Source organism: Coffea arabica, chromosome 9c (assembly GCF_036785885.1).
Source record: "Coffea arabica cultivar ET-39 chromosome 9c, Coffea Arabica ET-39 HiFi, whole genome shotgun sequence".
In the NCBI taxonomy this organism is placed as follows: domain Eukaryota; kingdom Viridiplantae; phylum Streptophyta; class Magnoliopsida; order Gentianales; family Rubiaceae; genus Coffea; species Coffea arabica.
The window spans coordinates 46,917-61,004 of record NC_092326.1 but is presented as its reverse complement, the minus strand read 5'-3'; the positions used below and the strand labels follow the sequence as shown (position 1 = coordinate 61,004).

The 14,088-nt window shown below is 34.5% G+C and overlaps 1 protein-coding gene across 4 annotated transcripts; it reads left to right on the top strand.

Moving 5' to 3' along the window:
• Positions 1-9,753: 9,753 nt before the first annotated feature.
• LOC113708582 (protein kinase STUNTED-like) lies at positions 9,754-13,856 on the top strand. 4 transcript variants are annotated; one of them, XM_072064818.1, is made up of 12 exons: positions 9,975-10,113; positions 10,357-10,640; positions 10,752-10,825; positions 10,964-11,082; positions 11,216-11,337; positions 11,412-11,933; positions 12,043-12,327; positions 12,407-12,570; positions 12,696-12,923; positions 13,036-13,185; positions 13,266-13,535; positions 13,816-13,856. In XM_072064818.1, exons 2-11 carry the CDS (start codon positions 10,463-10,465, stop codon positions 13,518-13,520), a joined length of 2,097 nt encoding a protein of 698 aa, XP_071920919.1. In that variant the 5' UTR covers positions 9,975-10,113; positions 10,357-10,462; the 3' UTR covers positions 13,521-13,535; positions 13,816-13,856. The 4 variants fall into 4 exon arrangements, with proteins under 4 accessions (XP_027086874.2, XP_071920919.1, XP_071920917.1 ...); XM_027231073.2 differs by lacking the exon at positions 13,816-13,856 and having other exon boundaries at positions 9,754-10,113; positions 12,043-12,291; positions 13,266-13,799; XM_072064816.1 differs by lacking the exon at positions 13,816-13,856 and having other exon boundaries at positions 13,266-13,799.
• The last annotated feature ends 232 nt before the right edge of the window (positions 13,857-14,088 follow it).

Sequence of the window (14,088 nt, the reverse complement as noted above, 5' to 3'; positions counted from 1 at the left end):
ATTAAGTGGCAAATATATTATGGGAGATAAGGGTTGAACCCTTACCTCCCACCCCTACCGAGACTTTTAAGTGTCTTGGTGGTACCACAAGAATATTCGCGGAAACAAAATTATCATCTCTCTCTTTCGTTCTATTTTTTTATTATTATTACTTTAGTTCAAATGAGTTGACGTGTTACAAAAATGTCACTTCCAAAAGAGGTTGATGATTTTTTTTTCAAACCTGAGGGGTGTTAATTGATATTAGGTCAAACCTCAGGGGAGGTTTCTGATGTTAACCCTTTTTTGGTGGGCAATTCAATTCTTGTAAAAAATGCAATTGTCCTTGTGTGGTTCCAGACTCATTTTGTGTTTAGATTGCATTTTTCAGAATTTTTTGTAGAAAAATTAATATAGCGATTTCATGTATGTGAGAAAAAAAAATAATAGGAAAATGTGATCACAGAAAACGACGCACTTTTTCGACGAAAAATGGCTGTCCAAACATTATTATCAACAATTTCAATACAAACCAAAATTTGTTTTTGAATTTTGAACTGCTAGAAGGCTCCACACCCCGTATGAAGCCCTTCGCGCAAGTGGGTTTTGGCTAGAAAAAGATATTTTTGGTAGCTGTGGTCACAAAAATTGCAAACATATATAAAATAAAATAAAAAAAGTTGAAAAACAAAAATCTCTCCACTCCCCTGTATCCTGCTCAGAAAATCTTATCTGTCGACAACTCTTCCCATATATGAATAGGAAAGAAAGAAACAAAGGGAAAGAGAAATTCATGCAGAGAATGTGCGTTTGGGTGGGACGAGGGGCCTGGAGACAACCGTCCCAGGCCGTTCACGGTTTGGATGAAGTCTCAAAAATTTGTGCGGCTCAAATCACGTTTTGTAACTCGATTTTCACGTTGTGTGGGACCCACAAAAATGTTGTTTTATTTTACTTGCTGTTGTTCAATTGTTACACCTTATACAGATGATGTTACACCATGTACAAATGGTGTTACACCTTCCGGAGCGGTTGTTCAGAACAATCGCTCCGGCAGAACAACCGCTCCGGCCCCGCGTCTGAGTGGGTGAGTTTTGGTGTGTGTTACAGATCAGTCGCAGTCAGTGGTGATGACGACTGAATCTTTTGCATGTTCAACTTGAAGTTCGGTCAACATTTCAGTACCACTCTTCAATCACCAGAGAAGAAGATGATATTTAATGAGAATCCGAAATTATGGTTCTCCTTTTCTCCCCCTCATCATCTTTCCAAATTAAGTGAGTAATTAATTATTATTAGTATGAGGTTAGTATTATCATTCCATACACCAGAACTCTGTACTCCCCGATGCTATTGCCATAATTCCTGATCTTGCCATGCACGTACGTGCATTGCTTGATCACACATGGATGAAGGGACCTGCCTCTTAATTGGCCTATGAATGTTGCTTATATGTGTACTCTACACATCCAAGTACGTTATTCTATTATGTGGTTATCTATATTTATATAAATTTGAAAAGGAGATTTTACTATGGTTAAGTCGGAATGTTTCCAACTCTTCGTTCTTTTGCTTTTATAGAATTTTGATTTTTTAAAAAAATTGTTATATATCCTTTTATGTCATTTGAATTCAAAACGTAAGAAGTGGCTCCACTTACGCAGGAATTTGGTTTGAGTTCTATTAATGTGAGGCTAAATAAAAAGGAAACATCACTAAACCTACTAAAAATAAAAAAGTAAATAATAATATTTTACCCTTCAACTTAGTAATTCTAACTAAGAGGGCAAATTATATAGAAAATAGAAAGTAAATAACATTCATTGGTCATGGATTTAAAAAACCAAGTTCATGAAACCTAAATTATGAAATCACTAACTAAAAAACAAAGTACTAATAGCCTTTAGATATGGAAATTTTTGTTTGAAATATTTTTTTCATGAAAAATAATAATAAAAACAACACCGGTTCTACCAAAAAAAAATAACAATACAATTTAAGGAAAAAACATGGGCATTTGTCCCTAAACTGCATCTACTTAATTTGTATATATCTTATCTAACTTTGACCCTAATAAAATTGGAATAAGAGTACAAAACACAAACGCTACGAATAGCCATAGGTATTATTGATTATTTTATGTATTCTTATCATTTTCTTCATATATAAATATGTAACTGCTATGTCATTTTTATATAGTTTTTTTTGTAGTAATCGGGGTATTATAAGATATTATCAGTTTTTTGTTTGCATTTTCAAATACCAATACTATATTGTAAAAACATTAAACCAAAATTGCAGGTTATGATTTTTTTTTTCTTCAAATTTTATCTTTTCAATTTTATTTTGAAAGTACAAATATAAGTATACTTTAAGTGTAAAACCAAATTGCAAGTTACTAAATTTTTTCTTTTGCTTCAAATTTTAACCCTTCAATTTGGGAGTTGAATATGGATTCAAATTCTCCTTTGAAATTTTGAAATTATTCAATTCAAAATTATACGAAAAATAACTAAATTTGGTATTTTTATAAATTTGCATTGAATATTCATTTTTATATTTTATTTACTGAGTTCACTTTATAATAGTGTAACATTGACAATATGTTAAGTTATATTTTGAATAAAAATGGAAAAATCAGTACTCTTAGACCAATAGTTGTGAGAAATGTGGATCACAATTACTACAAAAAAAAATTTCAACACACATAGCATGTTATATACAAATGTTTGTATGTAATTCTTATAAGTATATAAGAGAAAACTATAGATTTTTGATAACATAATATATCTCAAATGAAAAATTGTGATATTACTTTATTCTAATTGGAACGGTAGAAGAAAAAGAGAGAAGAAATGAAGGAGGTTGGCCGTGCGGGATAGAGGTTGGAAGCTATCCAAAGGTTTGGGAGAATGATGAGGGGAAAAGAACAAGAAATTAAGTGGCAAGAATAGGAAGTTAGAGGCAATGGGGAAGAGAATGATAAGGAATTAAAAAGAGACGAAAAAAGTCAAAAAAAAAGAAAGTGAACATCAAGATTGTACGAAAAGAGAGGAGGGAACAAAGAAGGAAATTATGGGAATATGACAGAGATGACAACAAGCGATAGGAAGGATAGCACCATGATAGAACATGTGAAAGTCATAGGAGACAGTGGATGGCTAGTTGGCAAGAAAAAAGGATGAAAAGGGTAATAGTTTCTAATAATTCTTAAAACTCTATTTTGTATCTTACACAGATTTTTTTGTAATCTATGTTAAAGTATATAAAAAACACCATTCTATAAGCACTCCACAATTTTAGGGGCACAAGATGGGAGAAATTTTTTTCTAAAATTGAGAAAAATGAATTAGTTATAATTTATGTTTTTATATTATAATTTTTAATAGATGGATACAACATGATATCTTTCGTCGACTATTGATAAATAGGTTTACAATTGCTCTATCATGTAAATCATTATAAATTAAATTATTTTATTCAAATTCTTATCGTATATCGACAAACAATAGGCAAACAAATTATGGTTTCAATTTATTTAAGATGTTAAATTAAGAAAGTCCATTTTGTGCTCACGAAAAAAAAATTTTTGAGCATGTTACGGATACGCTTCTTTGAAATTTTTAATCTTTTTCATATACTATATCATGTACTACAATATATAAGTATATATTATTATTTTGAATTGAAATATAAACATGTGCATAGCATGGGTCAAAATACTAGTAAGAAAACTTTTGGAAGATGGGTGACATGCATTAAGTACTTTTTTTCCTATTTTCTTAATGATGAAAGGTTATTTAGTGGTGGATGGATGGATGGGCAACTTGATCACTTAAGTTAATTTGTGACCCTGCTAGTAGTGGAGTCAGGATTCTAGAGTTAGGGGAGTCAAGTTCCAATAGCACAAAAATTGTAATAATAGTAAGGTTTAAAACTAATAAGAAACACATCTATCTTAAAAATTCACTTTTTTATGTTAAATATGTTTTCAAATCTAAATTGTGCTTGAAATTTGTAGTGAAAATTACTTTTGAACTGACATCCATGTTCAACTTTGGGTAAGTATGACACTCTTGTAAAGAGTAATGATTATGAATTTTCAATTATCTAGTGGGGCAATGAATGATAGGAAAGAGTAGAATTTTTTTAGGTTAAAACTTTCTCAAATATTTTCTCAAAATTGAAAGGTGCAATTGCACTCAGTTACATGACTTCGGCACTGTGTGTGTATATATATATATACACATACATACACATGCATGATTCAATCCATTCTATTTTCCCTTTTCTCAGTTGAAACAAGTAGGCTAGTAAACCCTCACGGACGTAAAATTAAACCACTCATGGATGCAAAATTAAACCGCTCCACACCACAACCCTAACCCTATCCAATCAATAATCATGACTAGACAGGTCCTAATGTTACTGGCCAAAAACAAATTTTTTTTTTTTTTTTTGAAAGCAATTCTCTTTAACTAATGAAAGAGGTCATTCTTTTTTTCTTAATACAAGGGATATTCCGATTTACGTCAAACTAGTCCCACTGTGATAAAGCAGAGTCTGCTCCAAGGATGCACCACACGATAGTCAGTGGGGGTTGACCTGATGTTCTCAAGGTAAAAATCTAGGGGAGGTATCATTCGAACTGCCCGCTGAAAGTGAAAGAGGTCATTCTATAATGTGAAATTTTTAAAATTACAAGCATTTCACCCGAGAGAAAAAAAGAACGATAAGAATACAGTTACGCTTGGATGGAAATGATGCGTAGGGTACAAAATGTTAAGCAAAAGGTCATAAGGATTTTTGTCCTTTCTTTGCAAGGAATTTTTTCCTTCGAATTGGTACTACTTTAGCTCAGGAAGGAGGAGAGGAGGATCATCATTCAATTCCATTCAATTCAATTCATTCCATTTTTTTTTTTTTTTTGTCAGCAACGATATATTTGTATAACCTACTCTATCATAATCTAGGGGGAGAGGAAGCCTAAGGAGACTGTTGTAGGGGCTAGTGAGTATACAGATCCAACTAGATTAAGAGAGTGCTATGACATAATTCTTAGATTTTTTTCGCTGCCGGTGAGATTTGAGTCCAAAGAGGAACTTAAATCCCTCGCTGATGGCCCAGTGGTTACAATTCAATTCATTCCATACCCATACCGCATTTGTATACATAACTCGTGTCCGTACGTGGAGAAATTGACAAGAATGCCGCTGGACCACGTGTTACCAGTACTGTCGGTCAATAATGCTTTTCAGCTTCAGTCATGGGCGGCTTTCTGTGTTGGAAAAAGACGTCCACCCAAGGAAGTGCCAAAAGCAGCAGCCGTTCGTACGTCAAAAAAGTTCGAGCTATTTGATTATCTTTTCCCTCTCAGAAATAATTTGTCCTTATCAGCTAAACACAATTCAACTCTAAACAAATCACGTCATCATGTTTAGGATGGGATTACCAACAAATTAAGTTTGACGAAACAAATTTCGCCGACTCCGTTTTCTGTTTCCCTTCATCGTACGCTAGCTGTATGTGACCGTTGAATTCCCTCCTGCCGCAAAAAGATCACATTGCGTATTTCACAGTTGACAAATAGTGTGTGTTTGTGTGTGTGTATATATATATATATGATTAATCTTCTATATATATGATGACGATGTATACACTTTTATCACTAGATATACGATACATAATCTGAATTTGCATTTGAAATTCAAATTTTGCATGTGTATCTGTATCCAACTGTGATAATTTATACATTAACAGTATATATAAGATTAACTCATCATATATAATAGATATAAATAGATGGTATGGCACATAATTTGAATTTGTATTTGAAATCCAAATATTGCACATGTGTATCTGTATCTAACCGTGATAGTTTATACATTGACAGTATATATAAGATTAATTCATCATATATATTAGATATATAAATAGATGGTATGACACATAATCTGAATTTGCATTTGAAATCCAAATATTACACATATGTATGTATCCAACCGTCATAATTTATACATTGACAGTATATATATAAGATTAACTCATCATATATAATAGATATAAATAGATGGTATGGCACATAATTTGAATTTGTATTTGAAATCCAAATATTGCACATGTGTATCTGTATCTAACCGTGATAGTTTATACATTGACAGTATATATAAGATTAATTCATCATATATATTAGATATATAAATAGATGGTATGACACATAATCTGAATTTGCATTTGAAATCCAAATATTACACATATGTATGTATCCAACCGTCATAATTTATACATTGACAGTATATATATAAGATTAACTCATCATATATAATAGATATAAATAGATGGTATGGCACATAATTTGAATTTGTATTTGAAATCCAAATATTGCACATGTGTATCTGTATCTAACCGTGATAGTTTATACATTGACAGTATATATAAGATTAATTCATCATATATATTAGATATATAAATAGATGGTATGACACATAATCTGAATTTGCATTTGAAATCCAAATATTACACATATGTATGTATCCAACCGTCATAATTTATACATTGACAGTATATATATAAGATTAACTCATCATATATAATAGATATAAATAGATGGTATGGCACATAATTTGAATTTGTATTTGAAATCCAAATATTGCACATGTGTATCTGTATCTAACCGTGATAGTTTATACATTGACAGTATATATAAGATTAATTCATCATATATATTAGATATATAAATAGATGGTATGACACATAATCTGAATTTGCATTTGAAATCCAAATATTACACATATGTATGTATCCAACCGTCATAATTTATACATTGACAGTATATATATAAGATTAACTCATCATATATAATAGATATAAATAGATGGTATGGCACATAATTTGAATTTGTATTTGAAATCCAAATATTGCACATGTGTATCTGTATCTAACCGTGATAGTTTATACATTGTCAGTATATATAAGATTAATTCATCATATATATTAGATATATAAATAGATGGTATGACACATAATCTGAATTTGCATTTGAAATTTAAATTTTGTATATGTGTCTGTATCTAACCGTGATAACTTATACATTGATAATATACATAAGATTAACTCATATAATATATATATATATATGGTATGACACATAATTTGAATTTGCATTTGAAATCCAAATTTTGCATATGTGTCTGTATCCAATCGTGATAGTTTATACATTGACAGTGTATATAAGATTAACTCATCATATATAATAATAGATATAAATATAGTCGAATGCATCTTCACCTCCCCCAAAACCAACCAAAAGACTTGTTCATTTTGTCCGTTAACAAAGAATGCATATATAGCGTACTGGGCCTACTGACCTTCCAAACTACATTCGTAATGGAATGATATTTTCTTTTTTTCCTTTGGCGTATATGAATTAATTCTTGTCATACAAAATTTTCCAGATTGTGAACTTGGTGAGAAAGATGGTGAGAAAAAGAAGAAGAAGAAGAATCATCGGAGAGAATTAGCCTTCTTGTCTTGTCTTGTCTTGTCTTCTCCATCTACAATTTTATGTAACACAGACTAATCAATTTTTCTAAATTTGACTGCTAACCTATGGGTTGAGTCTTTGAAGGGGCAGCACGTCTCGGACTAGTCAATTTCGTGCATGGACCGCATGAAATTGGTAAGCGCGCATAAACAATTTTTTTTTTTGCTGAAATTCCTCGAAGACCTTGAACAAATAAATAAATAACTAAATTAAACTTGGGAGATCAAGGGTTGAGCACTTTACAGCTTTACCCTCAACAACCCCCGTCCACGCCCATTTTCAACTCCTGGTTCATTATCCCCCAACCACAACATAAATTAATACTCTAAGAATTTATTGGTGAGCACTTGTTTTTTTTTTTTTTCCAAGCACGGGAGAGATGAAATTTAAGAAGTGGAGAGAGGTAGAGGAATTTGAATCCGAGACCTCTAAATCCAGATAGACGTAGTGTAGTGAATATAAAATTTGTAGAGATGAAAGCTATCTTAAGCTAAGTTCTAATTTAAGTTTTCTGTATATCTATACTGTGATAGATTTATTTATTGAGTATCACGTAATTGCTCGACCGTAATTTTATTTTTATTTTTTGAAGGCTATTCAGCCAGAATTTAGCTTTGGTCAACACTAGGCCTTGTTCTCGTTTGTTTTAAATTTTGTAAAAATCTGACTATAGAAGGTGATTAACTATAGAAGGTGATTATATAGATTTTACCTTTTTTGGTTATAATTAATAGATAAGATCGCAAAAACATATTATCTAAAATTAGAATCTATAATCACTTAAAATAATCAACTAAAATCAAGCCTATAACCTTGGCCCTCTAATTTCTATGTGCACCAATACCTCTAAATGTTTCTGTCGTTTTGATTAACCCTCGCCTATCTAAAAATATTGTGATATATATTTATTCATTTATTTATTATGTTTCAAGGAGAGACTCTAAGCCTTAAAAGTGGAAGAAAAGAATTGAATTAGAGACCACACAATCACCTGATTACTGTCTCTATTAATTAATTAAGTTAGATCTTATGAACATAGGATGTTTATTTCATGTATTTGCTTCAAAAGAAAACCAACAAACACAACTTTTAAGTAGTCGCAATTACTAATGTATGAGATACTCTCAACTTTATTTCACATGATAATCAATGATGTCTCTTTAAGCAATAAAAGTGATTACTCTAATTGTGACAGCTTTCGTGGCTAAATAAGAAGCTTTTTGGAGTTTTAATAAATCTTATGTTTGACAAATTTCGTTTAAAGTATCGAGTTACACTTGTAATTAACGGAGAGTCTAATGGAATTCAACCAACCACCCATTTTTCTTCTGATTATTATTATGAGTTAGGTATTGCCAAATAGTCAATAATCCTAAGTAATACTACTAAATTATGTGTGGTTTGGTTAGAATTGTTAATCGGAACCATTGGCTCTAGCAGCCGGCTGACAAGTCCGATCCGTTCGAAAAAAGTTTTAGTGACAAAGAATCTTCCGTCCCAGTTAATTATACCATTTCCTATTCCCAAAACTAAGTGCCTTATTTGGATTGCATTTTCTATGATTTTTTTTTTGTAGAAAAATTACTTACTGTAGCGATTTGATGTATGTGAGGGAAAAATGTAATAGGAAAATGTAATCACGGAAAACGACGCAACAATTTTCCGGCGAAGAATGATTGTCCATTATTACATTGTCATATATCCTTTATGAATACTTCATTTTCATTCTTTTTCTTGTTCCTCTAAGTTTCAACAATTAGTCACAGGGTAGACTACAGAAGATAATAGACTAAATAACAATGTATAATAGCTAAATAAAAAAGAAAATTCATTAAAAACCCATTTTTTAGTTAAATTTTATTTATTTTTTTCAATCTGATATCTTTTGTGTTTTACCCTATCAACAATAGCGTTAAAACTTAAAAGGAAGGGCAAGAAAAAGAATTAGGACGAGATGTTTATAAAGAATATATGACGATTTAATAGATAGATGTTGGGATAGAAAATGGTACAAGAATTGAACTTGAATTATCGGAAGATCCTTTACGAATTTGTTTAACAGTAATTGTGCCGTTCGTGGCAACCGTTCACCCGCAAAAGCCGGTGGAGGGTTCTCAGGCCATTTTGTCGGTCGTTAAAATATCCGGTTACCAGGGTTTCCCCCGCGAATTATTGCCTGTTTCGTTAACAGCCTAATAAAAGAACAAAACACCAAAAGCAGATTTTCAGATTTTTTTTTTTTTAAAAAAAGGGAAAATGAAAATCTTTTCCCCCTCAAACCATGAATCCAATTTCTTGCCGACGGTTTTCCATCACCTTTTTTCTTAATTGGCATTTCCTTTTCGTCACCTTCTCTGCTGATCCCACGAATCCTTTTTTTTTTTTTTTTTAATGGAAAATAATTGAACCACTTTTAAAAAATAGAAATAGATTAGCTGAAGTAAGCTTCCTTGTCACCATGGCACCCACGCCTTTAACACCTTTAAAACATTAGTTAGTTGAAGTAGGTTTTCTAATGATCTCTGGGGGCACTTTCATTTTGATTAATGCTTGATGGGATTGGAAGAAGGCAATATGGATTCAAACATTAGGTAGGTTCATGTTGTCGGGTCCTGTTTAGTTTTAGCAAATTCAACGTGTATCTGTAGATATGACGTCCCCTATGGTACCTTAGCCTTTTTAATAAATCCAACTCTTGTGGTGATCTGCTTTCTAATTCTTTCAAGACCTCTGGATTTTCTAGCTGCAAATATCATCTGAAGTAAATGAGTTCCAGCTTCATGGGAGTAATAATTCACTTGGAAGAATTAATTTGTCTTGTTTCTGGCCTGCAGCTTTCAAATTTCTAGAGGGAAGCAAAAGCGCCTTCCTTCTCTTCTGGAGGAGTGGCAGGTTCAGCCTAATAGTAATAGATGCTCTTGAACGGTGAATGGATTGGCAATGAATCAAGGAAGAGCAGAAATGGGTATAGGGGAGGAAGACATGGGTAGGGAGAAAAGGAGTGTGGTGGTTGGCATAGGATTTGATGGGCACACAAGGGAGTTGCTGGACTGGGCTGTGGTGAAAGTCGCTGATCCTGGAGATTGCGTTGTTGCTCTTCACGTATGTCGAAATTCAGGTAGAAGTGTATAATTAGGTTGGGATCGATATTCTCAATCTCATTAATCTGGGCATGCATAGGAGTCGAGGCTTGACATTGACGTGGTGATATTGATCCTCTTTTTTTCAGATTCCACTTCAAAAGCTCAGGCTTTGATGGATGACTATCTAGATGAGTATAAAGACCTATGCCACCAAAAACAGGTTCTGGTTTTGTTTGTTCGTTTTTCTTTCTTGAACCTAAAATGAGTCGAAACTATACCAGTATACTATAATACTAGTTGCATGGGTTTGATTTGCTCATTCAGACCGGTTGACTGAGCTGAGGATTTCAATTTTCAGGTTGGACTTGCTGTTGAGGTAGTAAAAGGAAGTTCAATCAGAAAGCTTCTGGTGAGGGAGGCAAAGAATCGTGCAGCAGTCGCTGTAATTGTTGGGATAAACAAGAACAGTCTTCTAGGGTGAGTATAGCATAAGAACAGGAAGCTCAAAAATGAGAAAACTTTATCAGTTGACATCGATTGATTGGCTTCTATCTTCTTCTTTTTTCTTTTTTTTTTCTTTTTTATGATTTATTCTTTTCGTTGGATGCAGAGGCAGAGTTTCAATCGCTAAACATTGTGCAAAGAGGCTGCCTTTGACGACTGAAGTCATGGCTATTCATAATGGGAAGGTTGTGTACCGGAGGTGTTCTAATGATCAGCAGCAGCAGCCAGGTACATGCATGTATGGCTCATTCTGGAAGTACTCTGACGAGATTGATAATTTGCTTTTCGCATAATAAATATAGGTTCCCAAGGAGACCCGAAGCCTAGTTTATATCTGAATGGAAATCCCACTTGCACAGAGTGCCCTTCAGAATTCGGTGACTCGGAGATATCAGATTTGGGAAGGCTCAGTCATGAAGTGTGTCAGAGCTCTGAATGCGGATGCACAGAAGCTGATAGATACCCAAGAGATGAATCTGTAATCAGCCCTACACAAAGACGCAAGAGAAGTTCCCTGAGTTCGATATCTCTTCCAGTAGAGGATTTCACACAGCAGAGACCTGGCTGGCCTCTACTCCAAACAGCTAGCGCAATTACTCAGCCATCTGTGGAAGCAAGAAAGATGACCGTGGTTCAGTGGGTAATGAGTTTACCAAACCGATCCCTGCTGGAAATTCCCCAGAATGCTTTGGGAAGAACAGATAATGTTTCCGTCTCAGCTCAGCCGCCAAGCGATTTGGAGCATCTACTGAGCACAAAATCGCCTGGCTGCAAACTGTTCAGCCACGAGACTCTAAAATCCGCAACATCTCAATTCTGTTCAGGTTATTGATTTTAGCTGTTGGTCCCAATTTTTTTTTTTTTTTTTTTTTTGTGTCTTGTAATTACCTTCAAAATTGAGCACATCTTTTTCTAACAACAAAGTTGCTGCAGATAATCTAATTGGCAAAGGAGGGTGCAATTGCGTCTACAAGGGGATCCTTCCTGATGGCAAACCCGTGGCAGTAAAGATTTTGAAGTCATCAAAAGAAGCATGGAAGGAATTTTCCCTGGAAGTTGATATAATGACCACATTGAAGCACAGAAGCATCACTCCGCTGCTTGGAATCTGTATATCAGATAATGATTTGATTTCTGTCTATGATTTTGTCCCCAAAGGAAATCTGGAAGAGAACATACACGGTGATGCTCTTCACTACACATATAGCCCTATCAAAAGTTTGTACTTCTCTTTTTGGTCATTAATTTCTCAACATGTAACCCTGATACTAAGCTGCTGAATGCCAAACCTTGCCAGGCACTGGGAAGGAAAGATTCGTCTTGCCCTGGGAAGTGAGATTCAAGGTTGCTATTGGGGTTGCTGAAGCACTAAATTATCTACACAGCCGGTGCGCCCGGCCGGTCATTCACAGAGATGTCAAGTCTTCCAACATTCTTCTAGCTGATGAATTTGAACCACAGGTGATGCATCAGACATAAATACTGTTGTCATACGGTAGTTAGTTACACTATGACAGTTGAAACTTCAATTAACTGATAGCAATCCAGCATGCGCATCATCTTTAACATCGATCATGGTATTGTAGCTATCCGATTTCGGGCTAGCGATATGGGGACCTACCAAGGCATCTTTCATTACTGATTGTGATGTGGTGGGAACCTTTGGCTATCTTGCACCCGAGTATTTTATGTATGGCAAAGTGAGCGAGAAAGTTGATGTCTACTCTTTCGGCGTGGTTCTGCTGGAATTGTTATCTGGAAGAAAGCCAATTGGTTTTGACACCTCCAAGGGCCGAGAAAGTCTAGTCATTTGGGTAAATTTAAGAGCCTTTTCATACAAGATGTTTAAACTTTTGACTTCCTTTTTTACGTTGTTTGTTAAACTTAAATTGTTGCCTGTCTTGCTGTCGACAATGACACGTCCAGGCCAAGCCAAAGTTAGAGAGTGGCGATGTGAAAGGCATATTGGATCAAAATCTTGATGACAATTTTGATGAGTCTGAAATGCACAGGATGGCTCTTGCTGCAAAATTGTGTCTTACACAGGCAGCCAGAGTTCGTCCTAAAATGAGCCAGGTATTTTGGACAGAACGTTCTTGAAGTCGTTTGTGATTGTACATGCACTTTTCTTGAGCCTTTTCTTTCCCGCATTGCAGATATTGAAGATCTTAACTGGGGAGGAGCACTTGGGTGAAGAAATAAGCACAGAACTTGGGGCTAATCCAGAAAATCAGGGGGACTACGATGATGATGAAGTGTACCCGGAATCAAGTGCAGAGTCTCATTTAAGTCTTGCATTGCTTGATGTATGTGACAACTCGACATCATTCAGCAGTCAGGATCAGAGCAGCCCTCTTTCTGTGGAAGATTACTTGAGAAGAAGATGGAGCAGATCATCCAGTTTGGAATGATTGTTGGACCCTAATGTGAGTTGCTACAAAATTAGTGGAAAACAGGCAGAACCCCCCCCCCCCCCCCCCACCCCCCAACCAACAAAACAAAAACCCCAATAAAAAAATGGAAGGCGAAAAAGAAAATGAAAAACCCGCGCCCACTAAAAATTGTGAGGCGGTTGATAGGTGTGTAGTGAGAATTTTTTTTTTTTTTTGGTTACTTCATTGTTTTGTGTGTTATTAGTAAGGATTTTTAAGTACTTTTTTTTCGGAAATGACAACAGTTGTATAATCTAATTTATTCTGCATTAAGGAGGAGAGGGCGGACCTAAAGAGGGTCAGGAATAACCCGAAGAGGATTGAACTACCACCAGATCAAACGGGTGCACAACACATCTGTCTGGACACATCTGTCTGGATTTTTTTTTTTTTTTTGAAGCAAACCACTTAAATGTGGCATTTTGGTGGGCCTCCCACCCCCACCAAGTTAGGTGGTGGCCACCAGTTGGATTTTTAAGTACCTTGTTGAGGAAATGAAGACAATTTTATGACAAATTGTGGGTAAAAACGGATGGAGGGCCTCATC